Source organism: Photinus pyralis, unplaced genomic scaffold (genome assembly GCF_008802855.1).
Source record: "Photinus pyralis isolate 1611_PpyrPB1 unplaced genomic scaffold, Ppyr1.3 Ppyr1.4_LG9, whole genome shotgun sequence".
NCBI classification, from domain to species: Eukaryota; Metazoa; Arthropoda; class Insecta; order Coleoptera; family Lampyridae; genus Photinus; species Photinus pyralis.
In genome coordinates, this window is record NW_022170878.1 from 10,451,744 (window position 1) to 10,475,585 (window position 23,842).

General features: G+C 44.9%; 8 protein-coding genes across 10 annotated transcripts; 3 read left to right on the forward strand and 5 right to left on the reverse strand.

The window, feature by feature from the left end:
• Window positions 1-1,426: 1,426 nt before the first annotated feature.
• Window positions 1,427-2,807, reverse strand: LOC116181007 (cathepsin B). The gene is made up of 4 exons (XM_031501218.1): window positions 2,661-2,807; window positions 2,273-2,611; window positions 1,761-2,223; window positions 1,427-1,713 (listed from the first exon to the last, which is right to left on the reverse strand). Exons 1-4 carry the CDS (start codon window positions 2,778-2,780, stop codon window positions 1,511-1,513), a joined length of 1,125 nt encoding a protein of 374 aa, XP_031357078.1. The 5' UTR covers window positions 2,781-2,807; the 3' UTR covers window positions 1,427-1,510.
• A 3,007-nt stretch (window positions 2,808-5,814) lies between these two features.
• On the reverse strand, window positions 5,815-11,527 carry LOC116181005. The gene is made up of 10 exons (XM_031501216.1): window positions 11,430-11,527; window positions 11,217-11,383; window positions 10,722-10,875; window positions 10,532-10,674; window positions 10,328-10,484; window positions 6,968-7,425; window positions 6,821-6,923; window positions 6,351-6,771; window positions 6,134-6,306; window positions 5,815-6,086 (listed from the first exon to the last, which is right to left on the reverse strand). The coding sequence occupies exons 1-10, from the start codon at window positions 11,464-11,466 to the stop codon at window positions 5,896-5,898; spliced, it is 2,004 nt and encodes a 667-aa protein (XP_031357076.1). The 5' UTR covers window positions 11,467-11,527; the 3' UTR covers window positions 5,815-5,895.
• A 1,233-nt stretch (window positions 11,528-12,760) lies between these two features.
• LOC116180884 (zinc finger protein 43-like) lies at window positions 12,761-13,955 on the forward strand. The gene has a single exon (XM_031501062.1). It carries the CDS (start codon window positions 12,790-12,792, stop codon window positions 13,924-13,926), a length of 1,137 nt encoding a protein of 378 aa, XP_031356922.1. The 5' UTR covers window positions 12,761-12,789; the 3' UTR covers window positions 13,927-13,955.
• Window positions 13,956-15,085: 1,130 nt separating this feature from the next.
• On the reverse strand, window positions 15,086-15,652 carry LOC116179972 (zinc finger protein ZFAT-like). Its single transcript, XM_031499794.1, has one exon. The coding sequence runs from the start codon at window positions 15,650-15,652 to the stop codon at window positions 15,086-15,088; it is 567 nt and encodes a 188-aa protein (XP_031355654.1).
• Window positions 15,653-16,624: 972 nt separating this feature from the next.
• Window positions 16,625-17,972, reverse strand: LOC116180403 (protein obstructor-E-like). The gene is made up of 5 exons (XM_031500371.1): window positions 17,778-17,972; window positions 17,492-17,591; window positions 17,308-17,444; window positions 17,060-17,254; window positions 16,625-17,004 (listed from the first exon to the last, which is right to left on the reverse strand). Exons 1-5 carry the CDS (start codon window positions 17,926-17,928, stop codon window positions 16,754-16,756), a joined length of 834 nt encoding a protein of 277 aa, XP_031356231.1. The 5' UTR covers window positions 17,929-17,972; the 3' UTR covers window positions 16,625-16,753.
• A 1,271-nt stretch (window positions 17,973-19,243) lies between these two features.
• Window positions 19,244-20,467, forward strand: LOC116180405 (EEF1A lysine methyltransferase 1). Of its 2 annotated transcripts, none has more exons than XM_031500376.1 (4): window positions 19,244-19,437; window positions 19,485-19,633; window positions 19,682-19,890; window positions 20,245-20,467. In XM_031500376.1, the coding sequence occupies exons 1-4, from the start codon at window positions 19,297-19,299 to the stop codon at window positions 20,376-20,378; spliced, it is 633 nt and encodes a 210-aa protein (XP_031356236.1). In that variant the 5' UTR covers window positions 19,244-19,296; the 3' UTR covers window positions 20,379-20,467. The 2 variants fall into 2 exon arrangements, with proteins under 2 accessions (XP_031356236.1, XP_031356235.1); XM_031500375.1 differs by having other exon boundaries at window positions 19,248-19,437; window positions 19,485-19,629; window positions 19,678-19,890.
• On the reverse strand, window positions 20,366-22,636 carry LOC116180404. 2 transcript variants are annotated; one of them, XM_031500373.1, is made up of 7 exons: window positions 22,452-22,636; window positions 21,880-22,400; window positions 21,806-21,828; window positions 21,698-21,749; window positions 21,558-21,643; window positions 21,347-21,502; window positions 20,366-21,299 (listed from the first exon to the last, which is right to left on the reverse strand). In XM_031500373.1, the coding sequence occupies exons 2-7, from the start codon at window positions 21,973-21,975 to the stop codon at window positions 21,065-21,067; spliced, it is 648 nt and encodes a 215-aa protein (XP_031356233.1). In that variant the 5' UTR covers window positions 21,976-22,400; window positions 22,452-22,636; the 3' UTR covers window positions 20,366-21,064. The 2 variants fall into 2 exon arrangements, with proteins under 2 accessions (XP_031356233.1, XP_031356232.1); XM_031500372.1 differs by having other exon boundaries at window positions 21,558-21,646; window positions 22,452-22,619.
• A 141-nt stretch (window positions 22,637-22,777) lies between these two features.
• LOC116180406 (putative peptidyl-prolyl cis-trans isomerase dodo) lies at window positions 22,778-23,592 on the forward strand. The gene is made up of 3 exons (XM_031500377.1): window positions 22,778-22,933; window positions 23,041-23,244; window positions 23,290-23,592. Exons 1-3 carry the CDS (start codon window positions 22,876-22,878, stop codon window positions 23,508-23,510), a joined length of 483 nt encoding a protein of 160 aa, XP_031356237.1. The 5' UTR covers window positions 22,778-22,875; the 3' UTR covers window positions 23,511-23,592.
• The last annotated feature ends 250 nt before the right edge of the window (window positions 23,593-23,842 follow it).

Below are 23,842 nucleotides of genomic sequence, written 5' to 3' on the forward strand. Positions count from 1 at the left end.
GCGGACCGATATAAAACATAATCTAAAAGCAAAAGACAACTGGAAACAAAATGGCGGCTGGAAATAAAATGGCGGAAAATAGAAATCTTAAAAGATTCTGATGATTAATAAACACATATGTTTGGAGGGGCTACTCAATCCACCATAGAAACATATATGGCACTGAGGTCTGGGGCAAAAGGGGCGGTGACAGGAGAATAAAAGCCTCAGAGGAATCAGTCTCTCGGTTCAGAGCCGTCTTCGGACAGGTTCGAGTGAGAAGAAACGCCCACCAACCGAAGATGCACGAAGTAACGGGAAGGAAAAAACATTGCAAAAATCAGCCAACATCGTTGCCATAGGAAAGGGAGCCAGCATCACCGCCAACATCCTTAACGAATTCGGTGTACTCCAGGATTACCTACGGGAAAGTCAGGTCGAGTTCCACATTTGCGCGCTGCCATCCGAGAAAAAACTGAACTGATTTCAACACTCTCATTGATAGTTTTTGGGAAAGGGACGGTCGAATCTGAGTATGGGATACTCTTTAGGAAAAACAGAACTCTATTGTAAAAGTATGCAATTCCGGGGGGTCTGGGGGGCATGGAATACCCCTCAGAAGAAAGAGAGCACCTTTCAAAAAAAAGGTGGGTTGATGGTTCTTTTTGTACTAGTCCTTCACTCACATAATAACCTTTTGCAGCTTGTAATTGGAACTTCCAATGCTGGGGGGGGGGGGTATTCCTTGACCCCCAGACCCACCGGTATGACGTTCATTTACAAAAGAATTCAGATTTCAGCGCTATCATTGATAGTTTTTGGGAAAACGACAGTCGAATCTGAGGATACTTTTTAGGAAAAATAGAACTCTATTGTAAAAGTACGCACCTCCGGGGGGTCTGGGGAGTATGGAATATAAATAATACGGAATATAGGTACCTATGTAGAGCGTCTAGTTAAAAACTACCTAAGCGAGAGGCAGGTGGTAGTCACCAAACCATCGCGTGAACATTCGACGCTAGTGCGGGAGTGCCACAGGGGTCGGTTCTCGGGCCGCTGCTGTGGAACGTGGTGTACGATCTGGTGCTTAGAATGGATTACGGAGATGGTGGCAGTGATGACGGACAGGAGGCAAGGTATGGATGCCACGATAGAGGTGGTCGGTCAGGCGATCACCGCGGAGGACACCATCAAGGTGCTCGACTAAATATTTAGCCACATCAAGCACGTCAAGATAATTCCCAACACGGTCGCCATGGTGATAGCCGGGTGGAGGGGAGAAGTGATGGGCGCATGACAGGAGATATGGGAGAAGCGGGAATCCTGGACAAGAACATTGATACGGGATGTCAGGGAATGGATCAACAGGGGGAACGGAAGCTAGAAGGACTGTTATGCGAAGTGTGAAGGCTGTTTAGGACAAAAGTTGGCGCTCAATGCTCTCAAGTGTATCTCCAAAAATCTTTATTGAGTGAATCTTAAAAAAGTAACTATCTACTACTAACTCCCTAGTGTTAATTATTGTAAATGATTAAGCTGGCAGACCGGCCGTAATGGAACCCTCAATTCCGCAATGGTCCTCTCCGCGCAATATCTTGAAGTATCCCTTGTCGCCCCAGTCAGAATTCCAGGAGTTGGCAACCAACCAGTAAGGCATGCCGTTTTCAACGCCCCAGCCGAGTATTCTAATGGCGTGACCTCCTAGTTCCTCCCCGGTCACGTGCTTATAGACACCTAAAAGCAATACCAAGATGCTTGGCATTCGATCTGGTGTGGCTTACCGCTTTTGTAGTTTACGAAATCCGCATAAACGGAGAAAGCGCCCTCTACTGGGCCATTTTTCATAATCTCAGCCTGAATTGATTTAACATCTCCCGCGACCGAGTAAGACTTTTTGCCGTGGAGGCGATCTTTTTTGTACGGAATGGGGTACCCTTTCCGACATTCCTCCTTGCAAGGAGGAGTGGGACCTTCGCCAGTACACGGTAGGCGCGATCCGTTCACGTGATGTTCGCAAGGGGCTATTTCATAAGGTTTGCAACCCTCTTCGGTACCAAACTGGCCGCCAGACACAATTCCATGGCGCACCCAGTAACTCCAAGCCGACCCGGGATACCCACCATTACACCCCATACCACAGGTGTAACAGCAAGACACCAAATCCTCCGACGAAAAATGGAAGTTGACCTTACCCTCGGAGTGAATGCAGACCCTATCCGACATCGCCTCAACGGCCCCAAACGCCTAAAATCGCAACTTGACAACAATAACCTCGTCCATCTCTCTCACTCACCCAACACGACCCGCACGACCCCTGATCTCTAATCTCCCTTATCGTCGGACAGTCCGGCCATTGCTGACGCGAGTCGAACTCGTCCGGCACCTCGATCTCCTCCAAGTTGTACTCGGGCACCAGGACCGGCAGACGGTGCCTGTAATTATCCGGCAAGACGCCCATCAGGCGTTTGATGTAGCGCGTCGGCGTCGCTTCGTGAAAGTTACGACCCGCTTTCCACGTCGATTGCATATTGTTGATATTCCGTATCGCTTCGTCGGACAACAAATGGTACTCGCCAGAGGAGGGTTGGGGCGTCAGGACGGCCAGGGAACCGCCGATCAAAAGTAACAGATGCTAATAAGACGACAAGTAAAGAAAGGGAACGACGCCGTTATTCACTTACCGTCAGATGCGTCATTATGCTGCTAAATTTAAGCACACACTGATAGGTTTGGATAAAAATATTATGGGAGTTCAATAGGTTATCAAATATACATTGGAATAATATTGACCGAGGCGGCATGGCGCCATCTATCACCGCATGCGGATAGTTGCCGGGAGGGTATTGATCGTAGGAGGGCGCCACTGTGTTGGTCACTTCTCCAACCAACATTTCAGCAAACAAGATTAAACAAACAATCATACCCTGTTGCACTCATATTGTTGCATCGCTCGAGTGCGCCTCGTGCTGTCACAATAGCGTATACGAACCGACCGAGTGCAAGTGGTAAAAGTGTATCAGAAACTACTTTCCAAAGACGACTATAGCGGATTTTAATTTTAAGGGTGCGTGAGATGACCTCTGGTAATTATTGCACTCGCATGAAGTTAGAAAAGAGGTAGGGGTTGCGGAGGGGCCGAATGTGGTAAAAATGAATCAGGAGCTCCTTTCTAATATTGACTTTGTGGAGAAAGTCATTGGGAAAACGTTGTCTGTCCGTCCGTCCTTCAAACATTTTATGCTATTCTGTCTCTCCTTGTCTAATTAACAACTTTAGGGACGGGGCTACATCTGGGCGCCATCACCGAGCGTGGGTTTACTAATTTGCGTAACGGAATTTTGATTTTTAGCGCATTTTTTAAGAATAAAAAAAATTGTGCTATTGTTTACGTTTTGTCCGTCCGTCCGTCCGGACCCACTTCTGCCGTTTTGAACTACCTCTAGGGAAATGGTCCTAGAGTCCTGGAATTTCTTGCAATAAATTGAAGGTGTGCCAGACCCCCCCCCCCCCCCCACCAATTATTTTCTGAGATGCTGTTTTTAAAAGTAAAACGTGCATAACTGTACATACGACAACCAATTGGTCCTAGATTTTGCATACGTATGCCTTTGGTGGTGCCAAGTAAAACTTTTGTAAAGGGGAAGGGGGGGGGGCACACGTTCTGCCGGTCATGGTATTCTAATGAACGGTTTCATCGAAATAAATTGATTTGTACAAACCAGAACTTTCCCGCGCATCTCTTTTTCCAGATCAGTGGGTGAAGGGGACCGTGTGAGAGGGGGAGGGGGGTAAAACTTGTTTTATCCTTCCTGGGCATACCCCTCCCGCATGAAGGAGAATCGATTACCTTCACTTGAAAATTTCTTTGACAGTCTCTTTGGGGAAGGAGTCATCAAATGTCCATTTCTGAGGGGTATGCCATACTCCCATCATTTTTTATTCCCACTCCCAGACCCCCAGGTGTTACCTTTCCACCCTAAAACAATTATAAATTTTCGCTCCGCGTTCTCATGATCATTTTTGAGAGAGAGCCATGGAATTTTCTTTATCCCGGGGAACCCAGAACAAGGAAATAGTATATTCGTCCCTCAAGAATGATCACAAGAGGACTGACAGCTGGAAATGTTTTGAGAATAGTAGCACGGGAGAGGGGGGGGGGGATTATCTGAGAGAGTATCCCATCCCTCTAGGCAAATAAAATTCTACAGTCTTAAATAAATAGAGCTCTAAATGTTTTGGAAAGTGTGTGATACCGGCCGTCTGAAGGAGAACGTGGTACTATCGAATCACTCTCCCTGTACGTCTATAAAATGGCGATCTGTCGTTCTAAACATTTGAGGAAGTAACAAACAAACAAACAAAGAGGGGGAATATCTTTCTCTTCCCAGAAGTAGAGGATGTAACGACTGTAGTTCAAAATGAGAATGAATTTACTGAAGCTCCAAAAAGTCACGGAGAAAATTGCGACACTAGGTATACCCCCCCCCCCCATTTTCACCGGAGAAAAAGATGCGACGGCCCTCTTCAGAAATGATCATGAAAATGGTGAGGAATTTAAAGGCCATGTGGAAAAATGCTACTGGGAGGGTCTGAGGGTATAGAGTACCTACATCCCAGATAGGAATGTTCATGAAAATGGTGGATGGCCTAAAATGTGGGGAATTCATAAGGGAAAAAGGGGGTAGTGGGTGTATGGAATACACCCTCCCATCCCCCACAAGGAAGGAAGATGCGATGGTTTTGCTTCAGAATGAATAATCATGAAAATCCTGAAGGACCGAATATCGAATCCCCCCCCCCCCCTCACTCTCACTCCTTTCCAATATTGACTTTGTGGAGAAAGTCATTGGGAAAACGTCCGTCTTTCAAACATTCTGAGTCTTATAGATTTTATGTTATTCTGTCCCTCCTTGTCTAATTAACAACTTTAGAGACGGGGCTACATCTGGGCGCCATCATCGAGCGTGGGTTTACTAATGTGCGTAACGGAATTTTGTTTTTTAGCGCATTTTTTAAGAATTAAAAAAATGTGCTATTGTTTACGTTTTGTCCGTCCGTCCGTCCGAACCCACTTCTGCCGTTTTGAACTACCTCTAGGGAAATGGTCCTAGAGTCCTGGAATTTCTTGCAATAAGTTGTTGAAGGTGTACCAGACGGTCATCAAATTTAGCTGTCTTATCCCCCCCCCCCCCAATTATTTCCTGAGATGCTGTTTTTAAAAGTAAAACTTGCATAACTTTTACATACGACAACCAATTGGTCCTAGATGCCAAGTAAAACTTTTTTAAAGGGGAAGGGGGGGGGGCACACGTTCTGCCGGTCAGGGTATTCTAATGAAAGGCTTCATCGAAATAAATTGATTTGTTCAAACCAGAACTTTCCCGCGCATCTCTTTTTCGAGATCAGTGGGTGAAGGGGACCGTGTGAGGGGGGGGGGTGAAACTTCTTTTATCCTTCCTGGTACTCTAATGAAAGGTCTCAACGAAAAGAATTCATTTCTACCAGCCATAGTCCTCCTCCTCAACCTCTTAACGGGATCGGATGTACTCCCTTGTATCTCCAGAACGGATTGTCGGAAGAACGTACTCACAAAGGACGGTTGCGACGTCTGGAAGAAATATATTCATTGGTGATGTAAGACCTTTAAGAGCGAATATCTCGAAAGCCCCCACGTTTTTATCGGAAAACACGTTTTGAAGCACCAGGAATCCGAATCAAACAAACGGCTAAACGGCTGAACCGATTGGAACCAAATTTGGTACCATATTCTCAGATATAAAAGGAAGAGCTGTAAAACTTTTGGGAAGAACGCCCATGCGCATCTTGTGGGCGGTATCTGTACTAGCAGTTTATTAAAAAATAAATTGTTACGTTTGATGGAATATTAATGCCCTTCTATAAGCCATTGAAGACCACCTAGGAGACTGGTGGCAGAAGGGTGAAAAATGTGTCACTGTTACTCGTGGTTTCCTCATTTTCGTTAACGATTTTCAAATGGTCCGATCGGGCGCGCCGCCATTTCCGCCGTCTCATTCCAATGTATCCGACTAGCCCTATAACCGCCACGACCGCCGCGATCGTTCCCAGCCAGATCGCGATTTTCGAATCTGAAACTTGTCCGTGACCGACGATTTCCGAATGTCCCCCCGCTTACCTTCGAAGAACGTCGGCGCGACGTACAAGACGATCGGCGCCGATATTTCCGTTTGCTTGTAATCGCGGCCGAGTCTCGTCGCGCAGATCCACTTCCCGCTGTCGAGCGGCGTCGACTCCTGGATCGTTATCCCGCACTCGCCGTACTCCAACCCCTTTCCGTAGTAACGAATCCTGCCAGCCATCGAATGATTAAAGGAGTGAGCAAGCGAACTTACCGGTTAAAACTGTGCACATTCTTAATAAAGTAGCCCTGCCCGCTCGGAGATACGAATCTGCAATATTTTAAGGGCAGGCCGTAAGTTGAGCACATCAAGTTCACATTGTCCCCGGATTTTCCCTCCACTTGCCCCGGAGACATCAGCTCCGCCAGGCGAACTTCGGTCGTCATCTCTTCAACGATTAGACCGGTTTCGCGCGCGAAGAAGCAGCCCCATTTACCCACGTCGGCAATCGTCGCCTTTTCGAGACGTAACGAACACATCCCCATCTGACTTTCCTTGTCGTCCACCATCGGGTACTCGGTTCCATTCGGCGACTTAATGTAACAGTATTCGGAGGAGTACGTAACTTGACATGTTATAGTGAGAGCTTCACCGAGTTGGGTGGTTATTTTCTTGTGTTTGACGTAGTCGTGCCCTACCTTGGTAAACTGAACGCTCTTCGAAAACTCTTAAATTATGCTTACTTTCATTACTGGCTAACGAAACAAATGTGCCCACTGATCGGGTAGAAATGTCGAACTCGCAACGCCATTGGCCCTTCTCTCTCTCTTGTAGAGGTTTCTCAATCTGCAACGTACTCATTGACTCTCTAAAAAGACCGTCACGCTTACCTTCATCTCACAAATTCCCCGCGAAAAGTTAGTCCCAATCGACAAATAACGATTAACCGCACCTCCCTCTCGTAGCCTGAACACCTCGCCGTGCGGCGAGATCATTCGGCAGTAACTCGCGAGCGAACTACTCGTCAAGTTGCAACCGACGGTCGCGTAACTTTTGCTTTCCTCGGTCCATCCGGAAACGGTATCCGCGCCGATCGCCAACTCCACTCGGTACTCCAACAGGTTCATCGCGGGAAACTTTCCAATGTAACATCTCCAAACGCCCAAGTCTGCCATTGAAATGGTTTTGATGGCATGGTAACAGTCCTTGTTGCGCGTCGGAACGAATGCGTTCGTCGGGGCGAAGAGGTAGCAGAAATTCTGGCTGTGCTTTCCGCCGCACTGTATCGACCCGCTGGTGCCGACCTCGACGATTTTCCGCACGTGGGTCTGGTTGGCGGGCGGGCTGGCTGAAAGTCGGGGTTACTCGAAATGTCGCAGGAGAATTAGCTTTCGGATTATTACGCGCACTTGGCGCGAACACTGTGGATGGGAAGCTTTATTGACGCAGATCGACTTTTGAGGGACTGCCATTACATTTTCGTTTGCTGGGAGGCCTCCCGGTGATACGTTTTCCCCAAAAACATTTTCAGTTCTTGTCAACATTCCGAAGGACGGTTCTCGAGGGTGGAGGGAAAGGGGAAGGTTTACCAAATTGCTCCTTAAGCTGGGAGGAAAAGAGTTTCGATAGGTTAAGAAGTTTTAATTGAAACATGAAAGACCGCTTTAACTCTTCTTTCATTAGGAATATTCCACACACCCCCCCCCCTCTCCAAGTGTCACCTTTTCATTCCAAAACATTTACAGACCTCCACTCTCTCATGATGAGAATCAATTTCATTTTCTTGAAAATTATCGTGACAGTTTCTTTCGAAAAGTAATCATGAAATGTCCATTCTGGGGGGCATTCCATACCCCCCCCCCCCCACCCCAATGTTACGTTCTCCAAAATGTTCAGCTCTTAGAACTCGTGCATGTGCATGTCTTCCAGAAAACAAAGATTCAATGGAAAATAATCAAACGTTTTGGGAGAGAACATACCCCCGAAGGTTGTGGGGGGTATCGAATACCCCTCCCACACGAGGGAGAATCGATTACCTTTTCTTGGAAATTTCTTTGACAGTCTCTTTGGGGAAGGAGTCATCAAATTCCATTTCTGGGGGGTATGCCATACTCCCATCATTTTTGATTCCCACCCCCAGACTCACAGGTGTTAACTTTCCACCCCAAATGATCATTTTTGAGAGAGCAATGGAATTTTCTTTATCTGGGAGAACCCAGAACAAGGAAATAGGTAGTATATTCGTCCCTCAAGAATGATCACAAGAGGACTGACAGCTGGAAATGTTTTGAGAATAGTAGCACGGGAGAGGGGGGGGGGGATTATCTGAGAGAGTATCCCATCCCTCTAGGCAAATAAAATTCTACAGTCTTAAATAAATAGAGCTCTAAATGTTTTGGAAAGTGTGTAATACCGGCCGTCTGGAGGAGAACGTGGTACTATCGAATCACTCTCCCTGTACGTCTATAAAATGGCGATCTGTCGTTCTAAACATTTGAGGAAGTAACAAACAAACAAAGAGGGGGAATATCTTTCTCTTCTCAGAAGCAGAGGATGTGACGACTGTCGTTCAAAATGAGAATGAATTTACTGAAGCTCCAAAAAGTCACGGAGAAAATTGCGACACTAGGTATACCCCCCCCCCCCATTTTCACCGGAGAAAAAGATGCGACGGCCCTCCTTCAGAAATGATCATGAAAATGGTGAGGAGTTTAAAGGCCATGTGGAAAAACGCTACTGGGAGGGTCTGAGGGCATAGAGTACACCCCAGATAGGAATGTTCATGAAAATGGTGGATGGCCTAAAATGTGGGGAATTCATAAGGGGGTAGTGGGTGTATGGAATACACCCTCCCCTCCCCCACAAAGAAGGAAGATGCGATGGTTTTGCTTCAGAAAGAATAATCATGAAAATCCTGGAGCCCTTTCTCACATGATCATGGTAATGGGGGGAGTTCAAATGTGTCGGGGAGGAACGCTGCACGGGTGGTGGGGGGTCGGACCCCTCCCCCCCTTCCAAGATGAGATATCTCACGCTCAGGAAAGTTTTATAGTTGCACCTCCTTATATAAGAGAATTTTATAAATTATACCCCCCCCCCCCCCACCCAAGGCAGGAAGTTGCGATCGCCCTCTTTAAGAAACGATCGATCTTGAGCATGATATTGGAATCTAAACGTTTTGGGGATAGTGGATCACAGCTTCTGGGAGATATGAAATACTCCCAGGAAGAGACGATATGGCTCTACTAAAACGGACCATGAAAGTGGGGATGGGCCTGAAAGTCAAGGGGATAACGTTGCAACAGGGGGAGGGGAAGATGAGATCGCTCTTCCTACAAAAAATATACAATAGGCTCCACAGAGAAGGAGGATAGCTGGCCCACCCTAAATAAAAACGTGGATGGTCTAAAAATTCATGGAGAAAAACATGGACCCAATGCCACGTTTTTCTCCATGAATTTTTGGACCATCCACGTTTTTATTTAGGGTGGGCCAGCTATCCTCCTTCTCTGGAGCCTATTCTATATTTTTTCTATGGAATATTCTCCCACAGGGAAGAAAGATGCGATGGTTTCCCTTCAGAATGAATCAAAATTATAAGGACCGAAATCATAGGGAAGAACGTGGCAGTGGGTATATCGAATACTCTCCCCCCCCCCCTCACTTCCATTGGAAAGGGAAATGTGATAGCCCTTTCTCAGATAATCATGAAAATGGTCAGGGGTATATACGCGACGGGAAGGAATTCCGCACCGGGGGATGTATGGCCTTTGAAATCCCCCCCCCCCCCAATAAAGAAGATTGTATAGCCCGCTTCCTGAAGTTTCTAAAAATGTTGATGTGTTTAAAGGTAATGAGGATGATTCCTTATATAAGATAATGTTATAAGTATGTATACACCCCCCCCCCCTCTCTCTCTCTCAGAAACGGTCTTGAGTATGATCATGATAGTGGGGGAGGACTTGAAAGTCAAGAGGATAACGATGGGACAGGTCTTCCGCAGAAATGATAACGAGAATGATGAATGAGTTATTAAATCCCCCCCCCCCCCCCCCCCCTCGATAAAAGGAAGATGCAATGGCTGTCTCTCAGAAATGATCATACAGATGTTGAAGGGTCTAGAAATAATGGGGAAAAACGTATTTTTTAGGGAGCATTGAGTAACTCTCCACTCTCTGAAACGTTCACTGAGCCTAAAGACGTTGGGTGCGACGTGGTAGTCCGAAAACTAATTATTTCCGAGCTCTCACCAAACAGAGTGTAATTGAAAGCTGCCCGGTAGCTTTTCTTAAGGCCATCAACTCCGGTCAAGCTCCATGTTTGATTTGCATCAGATGCGTTGACGCATTTGAACCCACAAAGTCCATCGCCTATGCCAACTATCGTCATATCTTCCACCTTGGTTTCCTGAAGCTGCACGGTGACAAGTGACTAGCGAAAATCTCCCCACTTACCCCATTGGATTTCAAGTCGATATCAATCTTCCGAGTACCAATGGCCAACGTGCAACTGACAAAGCTGATATTGGTAGCGAGATACTGATAAAAATCCCCGTTTCGTAACGCGACAGCCTCGTCTGTGGCTAGCGGAACCTTATCTGAAATTGGTAAGGTCAGTGACAAGCAAGGCGGCCCGTGCACGCACAGTAAAACTTCACTTGGAATTGCACCTCATCCAAAGCCTCCCCCTCGTTGTGCGCCCTTAGGTACCATACCGTAGGCAACTGATCGTCGACGTCACTAACGGAAATTTGACACAACCCCACCTTACCCAAGTCCGAAATTTTACCAGTTGAAACCTGAAAATAACGCGGGTGAAACTGGTGACAACGCATGTCCATGAACCTAGCAGAGCAAGGTCAGCAGAACACAATCAAACATATTGCATAATTAGGTGCTAAATAGGTGCTAATTAAGTGCCCTATTCCCGAATTAAATGCTCCTTTTTTTAAATTATTACATGTTCTGCTAGGTTCATGTGAACTCAGCAGAACACTACCTCAAGCATGTAATTCGGGAATAGGGCACTTAATTAGCAATTTAGCACCTAATTAGCACCTAATTATGGAATATGTTTGATTGTGTTCTGCTGACCTTGCTCAGCTAGGTTCATGGACTTTGACAACGCAAACCGCCATACCTTCCACGTTGATCTGTACAATTCAAACACACCGCTCACGTTGGTATTGGAGCGATAACGGCACCTTTTTATGCGAGTGGATTGATCGTTCTCCACGAGTCCAAAGGTGTATGTACCGGACTCGGTCACCTCAATCACTCTTGATGGAGGCAGATACTTGAGACCCACTGAAAAACAACATCAATTGGTTTTGCGCGAACATTGTTCACCTACCAGCGGAGTTGAGGATGAGCAACACGTAGATCAACATTACGGAGTGCACTGGAAGTTTATCGCAACAGGGCGGACGGATAAGCTTCCAGTGAGTCGTATTTTTGTTATCGATTGTAAAAATAGATTAAGCTCGTACTTTTTATTTCAAAGTACTTAATGCGACCTCTACGAAATTTATCATTGCACAACTTTAGGTGGTTGTTGTTCTTAAGTAAAAAGTGCGAAAAACTTGAGACTTGAGTCAGGACACGAGTGCAGATTGGGAAAAGGTGCCGGGAAACGCTGTCTTAATTGTGGCCAGGCGGACCATATTAGGGAGAACTGCACCGGCCCCACGAGGTGCTATATGTGCAACGAGGACGGGCACGCCCCGTGGGACTATGGCGGGGTTATGTCCATGCACCTAGCAGAGCAAAGTCAGCAAAACACAATCAAACATATTGCATAATTAGGTGCTAATTAAGTGCCCTATCCCAGAATTAAATGCTCCTTTTCTTAAATTATGAACCTGGAAGAACTTGTAATAACTTAAAAAAAAGGATCATTTAATTCGGGGATAGGGCACTTAATTAGCACCTAATTAGCACCTAATTACACAATATCAAAGATCATACTAGATCTTTGACAATATGTTTGATTGTGTTCTGCTGACCTTGCTCTGCTAGCTTCATGGACATAGTAGTTCTGTTGAGTAGGTCAAAACTACTGACGTAGTTGTAATGTCCTTTAGTCAAGTGGTTGGTTTATTTACCAAAAAACATGCTCGCCATAAAACTCGAACTGGAGGAGGAGGACGAAGTTCAGGAGCTGAATGGCACAAAAATCGAGAGACCTTCCTTTTTTACCAAAAATCGACTACACCAAAATTTCTCGGGAAAACACTTTTTTTTTATTAATTTGGGTGCGTAGAATCCAAATCAATTTGTACTTTTTCGATCAGACTTCTCAATCAAAAGTTATAGACTAGAAAAAATTCAAAGGGCTGTAACTTTTGAACTAGTAGCCCAATCTTGGAACTGTTTGAAATTATGGATTCTACAGGCCACATTCTATAAGAAAATTTTTTTCCCGGTCGATCTGAGACAATTTTTTTTGCGGTCCTCAAAAAAAGGCAGTGTATAACCTTCCTTTTTTTCCAAAAATTGACTGCACCAAAATGACTCGGGAAAACACTTTTTCTTATTAATTTAATTCGGGAATAGGGCACTTAATTAGCACCTAATTATGCAAGCCCTTGATTGTGTTCTGCTGACGTTGCTCTGCTAAGTTCATGGACATAGTAGTTCTGTTTAGTAGGTCAAAACTACTGACGTAGTTGTAATGTCCTTTAGTCAAGTGTTTGGTTTATTTACCAAAAAACATGCTCGCCATAAAACTCGAACTGAAGGAGGAGGACGAAGTTCTGGAGCTGAATGGCACAAAAATCGAACATGTGGTCAAGACGGAACCAAATTTGGCAGATCTGAATTTCTCCCTGAACAGTAGCGACCAAATTTTCCAAGCGAATAGTCCTTTACCTTTCGAATTTAAATGTGGAGAGTGCGATTATGTTAGCCATTTAAGACAGTGTCTCGTATCGCATTGCATTTCCGATCATAATTGGAGCAGGACACTGGCAGTACAACTGTCGCATCCCTTGTATAAGTGTGACAAGTGTGCGTATGTGAGTAACACGAAAGACAACTTAATGACACACAGTGAGCGCCATGTTCGCAGAAATTTCAAATGTACCTTGTGTCCTTTTGTCGCCAATCGACAGTCCTCTCTAAAACGTCACCTGGCAAGACACACAAACTTGCAACTGCTTCACTGTGAACATTGTGACTACATGGTCAAATCAAAGAGTAGTCTTCAAGCTCACTTACTAAGCCACAATAATCCACCCGGCAACAATTACCAGTGTGATCAATGCGAATTCACAACAAAATGGAAAAAAAGCCTAAGCAAACACTTGATAATCCATAGCTCCACGACCTACAAGTACAAGTGCGACCAGTGTGACTACCAGACAAGGTGGAAGAACAACATCACACAACACAACGTTAGACACAACCCCACAAGTGTGGATTACAAATGTGAACATTGCGATTACACAACGAAATTAAAACAGTACTTCATGCGACACATCGCAATTCACAACGTATCCAAACCAAGCTACCAGTGCGCCAAGTGTAACTTTTTAACCCACAGAAAAGACAGCTTACGGTCACACATTCTGAAACACACCACGACTACGTGCTACAAGTGTCACCTCTGCGATTACACGACGAAACTGAGGCATTATCTTAAACTGCACTCGATCGTGCATAAGGAATCCGGCGAGGAGTTTAAGTGCGAAAAATGCGCTTACAGTACGAGAAGAAAGGCGAATTTGTACCAGCACCAAACGAAGCATAACTCGTCCGGGCATAAGTGCGAGTTGTGCGATTTCGAGACCAAGTGGAAGCACTGCCTTAAGAATCATCTCAAGATACACAGGCGAAATTGTGATACGTAGACTTTTTTAATAAAGTTGTGAGACCTTGAGTCTTGGCGCCTTTATCTCAAACCTTATGCTTTCGTGGTCCGAGAGTGCGAGGTCTCGTCTGATACATGCCAGTTAGTTATGTTTCCCCCAATTAGGGGAGTTGAGCGAGTATATTATCTAACACCTCTAGTCTAAATTTGTTTGGGGGAAAGCGCTCGATTTGATCATCTCTCCCACCCAATTTTTTTTACATACTTATAATATGTAACACGCTGTATAATGACAGTAGTTCTACATCGTAGGCCAAAATTATTATTGACGTAGTTCTAATGTCCATTTGTCAAGAGGTTATGTTGTATAAAAAAATAATTTATTTAGTGATCAAAAAACATGCTCGTCATTAAAGTCGAACTGGACAAGGAGGACGAAGTTCTGGAGCTGAATGGCACAAAAATTGAACAGGTCGAGGAGGTTTTCCAAGCGAATGATGGTCCTTTAACTTCTGAATTTAAATGTGGAGAGTGCGATTATGTTAGCCACTTGAGAAAGTGTCTTGTGTCGCATTGTATCTCCGACCATAATTGGAGCAGGAGACTGGCAGTACAACTGTCGCATCCCTTGTATAAGTGTGACAAGTGCGTGTATTTGAGTAACACAAAGGACAACTTAACGGCACACAGTGAGCACCATCTAAGCGCATTCAAATGTAGCTTATGCCCCTTTGTCACCCATGGACCGGGTTATCTAAAACGCCATCTGGCGAGACGACACAAAGTTACATCTGCTTCACTGTGAACATTGTTCAACTACGAGTGTGAATTCACAACGAACTTGACAAGGTGGAAGGACAAGAATCAAAATTGTGATACTTAGACCCTCTTTAATAAAGCATTCTGGGCCCTTTACAAATATTTAGGAACCTTCAAGGTTCTTCAAGCGCTCACAAAAGTCTTTAAGAACCTTTTTCCTGGGAAATCTATACCTTCAAAGTTTCAAGGGGTCTGAGGTGTATGAAATACCTGAAAAGAAACCTCCCTTTAGGTTTTTACAATTACTTTAATATAAAATCCCATTCCCCATAATTACAATTATATTCAAAATTACTTTGTAAGGCACTTTACTTGTCCCAATGTCCTACGCTCCAAGAAGAGTAATTTCAAAGCTGCTTATCATTTTGCTGAGCATCAATTTATTGCTGCAAACGAGCATTACAAATGGAATACGGTTCACTGTGCTTCTTGTGACAATGGCGCGCGAAGTACGCGTGAGACTGCGTCTTAAAATGACACAGTTTACATTTGTACAGTCTGGCGAGGACGTGCTTTAAAATGTGCGCCTGTAAATTGGGCTTGAAGTAAGTCCCGTAGACGCAATCGTTGCACTTGTAACGTACGTCCGACTCGTGCTGCACCATGTGCTCTCGCAGATCCGATTTGCTGACCGCGCTGAACTGGCAGCGTTTGCAGGCGTGCCTCTGCTCGAAGTGCTTCAGTTTGTGAACGTTGAGGAAGAACTGGTGCGAGGTTGTAAAATCGCACCGGTCACATTTAAACTTGTCGACGTTGGGGCCGTGGAATTGCAGATGTAGTTGGAGGGAGGATGGGCGTTTCGCGTTGTAATTGCAGTATTTACATGCGAGAACATCGTCTCTTGGAGGGTCTTCGTGTGGTTGCTCGAGTTTCACGTCAACTTCTAACTTGACGGGTGGAAGATCTAATGGCTCCAATTTAACTTTACTGTAAACATTTTCCTCCATCATGTCATTGTTTAAACAAATGAATAAACCTACGAGTAAAAAATAAGAATAAACAATTATTAAACCACAACTGAAGTCTGTGACTAATGTAGCTTCACTCTTTAGCAACATATACAGGGTGAAACAACCAATTGAGCCCTTGGACAAACAAGTGTTCATCTTTTTCAGGTGCGACGGATTCTTCAGCATTCTTCCCTTATTGCTTCTCTGACATCTTCGACGATTTCATTATAAACTTTTCGACTTTTCGCTTCCTCGCAATCTTCGTATGTACTGTACCCCGAGGGGTGGGGTTGGGGGAGATTTAATTTGAGGGCAACAGACGGCCTGTGCCGCATGTGGGATAAGGATTATGCCACACATGTGCTACAGGAATATGACCAAGAAGTCAAACAAGCTGCCGGACTCAGAGGCAGGGTTGAGCCCCAGGAAAGTTGGAATAGAGACGTCCGAAGTATTAACATAGACGCCAGTATCACACAGCAGTGGCTACGATACTCAACTCAAAACTCTTTGGACGAAGAGCCCAGCTAACCTACTAAATACTCACACAGGTTACCTATGCGCGAGTCCTCTGAGCTATGAGTACGTCTCCGAAAAGCAACCCCTGCATTTAGCCGTAAAGGGTGTTCGCAAGGAATTTAGTCTGTGATATAGAAATTAACAATTTAATAGGTTTGAATGAGTAAGCCCAGTCGCTTTTTAACCGCAAGGGCAGATAAAGTGAATCAGACGATTGTGCATTCTAATGACATCTGTCATTCTTATTTCGAATGGGCCGTGGAACACGATATAAAATGAAGTTCAGAACAATGTTCACAAGACGCTCTCAATTACTTTCGCAATAAGGTATAAAGTTCTTGAAAAGCACTCGAGATACTCTGGGACTACCCCAGAACTTCCACAATCTTTTCCCAAAGTTTTCTAGGAGGCCCGCTTTGAAGCTAGGCTCGCGTTTGGGCTTTTAAACAATTAAAAATTAGGTATATTTATTAACGAAATTAAATTGCTCTTTATATTGCGCCAGACCAACTCTACGTGAAAGCGTGAGCGTGTGTTTTGAAGCTCAACTGACTCAACAACTGAACTCAACACAAATCTTTAAAAGCGTAAAGCGTTCGTTGTGTAATGCGGCCGTTCCGTCGCCGACGCGCACCCGGTTACGTTCTCCGCCCCGTCGCACGCGTTTATCAGCTCGTTAAACGCGCGTCCCTTGCCGCAGTTGTAAAGACGCGGTCGCGAATTGACGCAAATGTAGTAGTGATGACAGTCCGCCGATCTGAACGTCGTGTAGCTGTTATCGTCGAAGTCTCCCCGGGCCGCCCCCGGCGGACAGGTGAATCCGAGGTAGGCTGAAACAATCGACGCGTCAAGATTCTCGCCAAGGAAGCGGGCGCGCGCGCTCACCTTCCGCGTCGCAGCTGGACACCTGGTCGGGCCAGTCGCATCTCAAGCTTTGCTCGTCGAACGCGAGACCCTCGGGACAGTCAAAGACGTACGCGCGTCCGTCGACGCAGTTTTTGAATTGGCCGCAGTTGGCGGCGTCTCCGATGCGGAAATAGCCGTACCGATGCGGGCATTCCTCCGTGCTTTGTGGCGGCTCTGAAACGTTGGGCGAGGGTGATTTGGTTGGGTTATTGGGGTGGGGTACGTACGTGTTGCCTCTCTTCCGCTACAGTCGACCTCAACCGGGTACTGGCAAGGCTGGTGGTAGATGCCGAGGGCTGGGTTGAATAAGAGACCATCTGGGCACAGTTTCTCTTCACCTTTGCCATCCTCACATTCTATATAGCTACACTTAGTAATTAGTGGATGGGGGTGGTACTTGGGGTTACTTACGCGTCACATTGGGATGTGGCAAAGCGTCCAGTTTTCTCGGGACATGTGATCGATGGAGCTGGGGGTGAATTTCTCGTGTTGAAGTATGGATTTTGTTGAGCTGAAATGCATTACACAATCTCGAACTTTACACACTTTCTCTGATTGGGAATTGTCATTTGGCATTCAAATATTCCGTCGCCTTGACATTTAATTATTTCCTCAAACGTGCGTAGCTTACTTAAAATGACCCAATTAAAAATTATGCCAAAGATGCGGAGGTAAAGAAAAGAGAGCAAAAGCTTACCGCCGGTCTGAAGAAAAAGTGCAACTACGAAAAGTGAACAGCAAGTCTTCATTTTTACGCGGTTCTTCGTCGGATGCAGAACACAATATGAAGAAGCGACACTTTCACCTCCGCTCAATCGGTGGACAGACGAGGCCTTGATCTTCTTCATCGGCACCTGCGTCGTTTCATCATTCTTACGTAATTTGCGGTCGTTGTGAATGCAAAATTGAAGTCGGTAAATACCAATTTCTCAATTCGCAAACAAAAGAATCTTCTTTAAATTCATCATAGGTATACCCTTGGGTGAAAATATTAAAAAAATCCTCTTTACGTCTCCAATGTGTATATCATCTCATTTCCACAGTTCTCATCTATATCCCTGATCTACCTCCAACACCACCCCTTCATGTCTGATTTAAATCACGTACGCAACCTCCACGCCTCCTTCAAACTTTTATTTCCACCCTTTGGGTCACGTTTTCTTCACACCTTCAGCTTAATTTCAGAGCCTCTACACCTCTCTCCATTCACTTAAGTGTTCTTCATGTTTCCTATGAAGCCATTTTGCCCAATGATTGCTTCAACACTTCCTAGCGACTCTGCTTTCATCTCCTTCGCGTCTCCTAAACACCTTCGTCATGTCTTCCTCAAACCATGGTCACCCAATCGTCTTCCAATTAGGCACGTTTCATCTTTATGCTTCCTCCTTCACATATTTTTTGCGCCACTTTCACGTCCGTGCTGATACGGAACACCTTTCCCCTAAAAATATCCTCAAAGTGATGAGAGATGTTCCTGGGAGGGGGGTAGGATATTTCGTATCTAGTTTCTTCGTTTATACACACTACTTCACAAGTGCCTCTTTTTCCCGTCACCATGACACCACTCCTTCAAGCCTTCTTCGCTCCTTTTCATTCTTCTGAAAACATTTCACTGATCTAAATCTCGACACGCTTCATTTGCCTTCGTTTTTCTCGTGTGTTTCCTTCACCTCGCCAGTAATAAAAGATATAGGATGGTCGGAATCAATTTGTAGTTTTGCAACCTCTCTGATCTTCGTAATGGTTCTGCTAATCTCACTCTCTTCTTCGTTACCCGTTTTGCTGGTAGCGGAACTGCGATTGGTGAATCTCGGCTCTTATTTTCCTCCCGCACGCCATCACCGCATCGGTTCCATGAAGATCTTTCCATACTACACGATTCCTTGTAAGACGGATGAGAAAATCTTTGTCCAGGAGGGCTCTTGATAGTCGCCTTTAGTTGCCGATGCCAATATCCATCGCTATCTGACCATAGATATATTCGTTAAGACATTGGATCCGAGAATAACCAACTGGGAACTCTATAGAGAGAACCGCAAATCTCGATAACTGTGAGTAACTCCTCAGAATTGTATAGCATAGTATCAAACCATCGCATGGCCATCAAAGGTGACCAAGTTCAATTTTTTTAAAACATCCTATGCAATTTAACACCCTGTATGTTACCTAACCTCACATTATCCTTAACCTCAAAACTTCAAATTTGAAAACAAAAAATGCTTCAGCCCGTCGAGGACGACGACCCTCCGCAGCTGTCGGCGGAAACCTTTCTGGCGCTCCAGGAATTTTACAACGAGCAAAACGCCAAGGAGGCCCAACTGCAAGCGGACACACCGACAGAAATCGCCGAAGATTGGGTATGTTGTTCACCTCTCGTGCCGTAAACTACACCGACTTCTCACAGCAACTGAGCCAGTTCTGGTACGACGCTAAAACGACGAACGTATTAGTCGACGTCGGACTAAAACGAGTAGGCCCCGACGGTCGTATCGCGCTAATTTCGTGCCCGACGTTATTCAACCGATTTCGAGAGAACTCGACGTGCGACGGTCCGTGAGTAGCCTCAACCCTCAACGCCTAACTATAAATCCGTTTAGTTAGGCTGTTTGAATACGACGATCGCTTCTCGAAGGTGTGCGGTGCAAGGTTCACGCGTTACGACTATAAATCGCCTCTGGACGTGCCAAAAGAGTTTTCCAAAGGGTTCGATTTGGTAATCGCCGATCCGCCTTTTCTCTCCGAGGATTGCCTGACGAAAGTGGCGGTCACCGTCAAGTTCTTGGCGAAAAATGACGTGATTCTTTGTACAGGTCCATCCCCCAAACTGCAGTATAGTTATTTAATTCTCAAAAAGATACATGCTAATTTCATGTACAGTAATTAGGGATTGTTTTGCCTTATGTCTACTTTTAAATGACAGCTCCTGAATGTTATGCAACCAAGATAACTTCTTAAAACAAATAAAGATCTGGCAAGCCAGATATTTGTTTGTTTTAAGAAGTTATTTTAGTTGCATAAAATTAGGCGCTCTTCAGAAGCTGCCATTTAAAAGTAGACATGAGGAAAAACAATACACATAGAATAAATTTTGTGTATAATGCCTTAATCAAACTAAATTTCAAGAAGCCACAGACCATGACTTCACCTAATTGTTTGTTTTGTAGGGGAGGTGATGTCGGATTTGGCCGAACGACTACTACACGTAAAAGCGTCAAGTTTTCGTCCGTCGCACAGGAATAATTTAGCGAACGAATTCCGCTGTTACTCGAACTTCGACTTAGACACTTTACTTCTATAACTTTATTTCTCTTACATGCGGTGATTGATATGTTAACATGAAATCGTGTATATACAAACATGTTTTAAATAAACTTCTCGAAAAGGAAACAAGCGATAAAGGCCACACTACTAAAGCAAATTCTTGGTCCCCCCCCCCTAACAACAACCCTGTCTTCGATCCAAAGAATTGCCGCCGATCACATCTTAATAAATTCAGCACCCGACGTAGCTTTACAACGCAATGAAAAAAATTGGGAGTGATATGTCTGAAATGTTACAAAACTTTCGTTACTCTAAACGTTTTCGTTACAAAAATTAAGATTAAATCACAGATTTTTCAATATTTTGTGTGTAAATGTGTGTGAGGTGTGAGAGAAATGAAAGGTGCGTTCCGTTAAGCTACATACCCAAAAATATGTTTGTAATAAATCAGTACCAAAAATAACTCCCTCCCCCCCTTGGCTCAATAATCGCCTCAAAGATATTACCACCTACACGAAAAGGGAAACCACCTCTCCATTGTTTTGACAAATGACAATCAAAATTAAACAGTACAGTTCAGAATTTTAAAAATTTGCAAGATCAAGATACTTGGTTTGCAGATGTTTAAAACTGGAAGAAAACCGTAAAGAACCGAGTGAAATTTGTGGTCCCCCGCCCCCCTGCATTCTAAACATCAATTTCTAAAACATCCGACGAGACATATCAGCTAATTAAATTTTGCCCTGTCTCCTTTAGGGCCTCCGACGTTAGTCGCTCGATTTCGCCGAGTAAAAGTTGCGTATCCGTGTCCACGTCGGATATCGGAGGGCTGGCGTGTAGGGAGTTCTGAACGTTGTCCCACTCGAGGGAGTCGGCCGAGGAGACCCGCGACCAGTCGGAGTTGCAGCCGTGAATGTGTTGGGTGCTCGATTCCGTACACTCCTCCGGTAGGATTGCCCTGAGAAACGGTTCTAAAATGATCTCGACAGCCTCGAGAAAACGTACCACGAATTTGTAGAGGGGTCCCCAATTACGGAAGGGGGTAAAGCTTCATGTTCCCATTCGAGGTCTAGTGAGCTGGCGGGTGTTGACGTTGTGGTATGAGCCATTAGAGCGCGTACATCTAAACATTGCATTGGAATATCGCGACTGTTGTACGAACTGAAAGCATCGGAGATTAACGGAGAGGGTTCCAAACTGAGAAAATAAACCCCACCTACTACTAGGAAGATGAGATTCATTTAGTCTACAGTACGAATCGCCTACTGGGTTAAAAATTCCTTCGACAAATTCCAGGACTGGCTTCTGAAAATGGCTACGGATTAGTTCAGGGGTTGGTTCCGAAACTTGGCTCACCTTTGGAGCCTTGTGTTCTTTTCGCTTGTTGAAAATGCGTAATAGAAAACAGCTGCATCCGTAAAGCATGAAATTCTGTAAGAGCTGTAAAACTACCCGCCTACTTACCTTTGGTTACCTTCGTACGAGCTCTGGAAAACATGCGTTAAAAAAAACAAAAACGTGCGGACGCACTGACAGACCTCGTCGATGAGATTTGCGAAGTCATGATTCGAGAACCCGAAAAATTTGCTTGCGGTATCCGAGCAGGGTGTGCAGCGACCCATGCAGCTACCCATCTCTCATGCAGCCCATGGGGGACTGTTTCACAGGCATTCCCCATTGGGCCATGCACAATTCGGCGGATCCGTGTTTGCTTACTGTTGAAAAGGTCTCATCATTAAAATTATGCAAAGCCCACCCTTTGGAGCATTTCGCAATGTTTTCTACCGAATAATTAATTAATCGGCTTTTAAAATCCAATTATGTATGACACATTTTGGGGGGGTACGTAAATTACAGGTGGGGTTAAACCCGAAACGCCCTGACAATTGACATCATTTTAGTAGTAGCTAATTTTAGACGTGGCAACAGTGTAAAACGAGCCACGCCCACAATAGAAACTGGTTTCTTTTCAGAAAATGATTTTAAAGATTTCCTCCAAAATTCTGTTCCCCCTCAGCTCGCACTCAAAGCATTTTGTAGTTATCAAAAACGTTGGATACTGAAAAGATAGAGGGTTACCGTTTGTCAATCCAATTACGGCTTCATTTACTACTTCGGATTTTCCTAATTCTTTCACTACTTCATCTCTTGCAGTTTAATCAACTTCCTCGATTCCATTCAGCCTTTTCAACTTTTGTGTATTCTTTGAAAATCCTCCTTGATTCATTTTCCTGTGCAAAGTTTGCACCAAATCGGTCCAAACGTTTGCCAGTTGTCGTATTGACAGACAGACAGACAACATTGATTCCCCTAAAAGGCTGGCATCGCTTTGCTCTGCCGTTTAATCAACAGTAAGGACAATAATGGTCAATCCAAGATTCGAACCTAAGCAATGTCGTGATCCTTTTCTGAACTTTGTCGCTCTACCCCCACTACCCGGTATTTGAAATCATACGCCAACGATTTTTTTGAGTTCTGTGATTGTAAGTTTGGCTTGAAGTGAGCCACAAGCCCTATTGACTTCTCCTGTCAAAATGGCGGACGATGAGCAACTTCCACCGGGTTGGAAAAAACAACTAAGCCGGTCCACCGGTTAGTTCTTGACTATTTTTGAGTAAAACGTGCAATAAAATCAGTCCACCTCTCCACTTCTTCGGCAAAATTTGGAAATTTGAAATTCTAACCTAACATTCTTGCAGGTCAGCACTACTACTTAAATATTTACACGAAAAAATCCCAGTGGGACGTCCCGGACAAGCCCGCCGAAGCAGTACCGTCCAGTGGTCCCGACCAGGTCCAGTGCTCCCATCTCTTAGTCAAACACAAGGATTCGAGGCGACCGTCTTCCTGGAGGGAGGACCATATAACGCGTACCAAGGACGAGGCGTTAGATTTACTATTAAGTGAGTTTCTTTTCCCGGGTCAGTTTGTGACGGTTGCACTTTTAGCCTACCGGGAGCAGATCGTACAGGGTAAAGCTTCGTTCGCCGATCTCGCGCAGAAGTATTCCGATTGCTCTTCTGCACGACGTGGCGGCGATTTGGGACCGTTCGGTAAAGGTGCCATGCAAAAACCGTTCGAGGAGGCGTCGTTCGCTTTGAAAGTCGGAGAGATTAGCGATCCAGTTTTCACAGACTCCGGCGTGCATGTTATTTTACGTACAGTTTAAGTTTTTTTTTATCGTAATCTTCCAATAATGTATTCAAGTCATGATATTCTTTGTTTTTAAGTAAAGGCATTGTTTATGCATTTTCCGCTTGGAATTACTCCTTTGGAATGCTCCATGGGAGAAACCTTCATATACATGGGGATATTCCATACCTTTCCGTACTACATTCTCCCATAAAATCATTTCACCCCAAACAAAAGAAGGTCACACACTGATGGATGATGTAGCATCAGAGTGGGCCATACACCTAGGAATGGAAAATATTCCTTTCATCTTCATATACTGGGGAGTACTCCATTCAGTGGCAACCTCCCCCTACACCACCCCCCAAA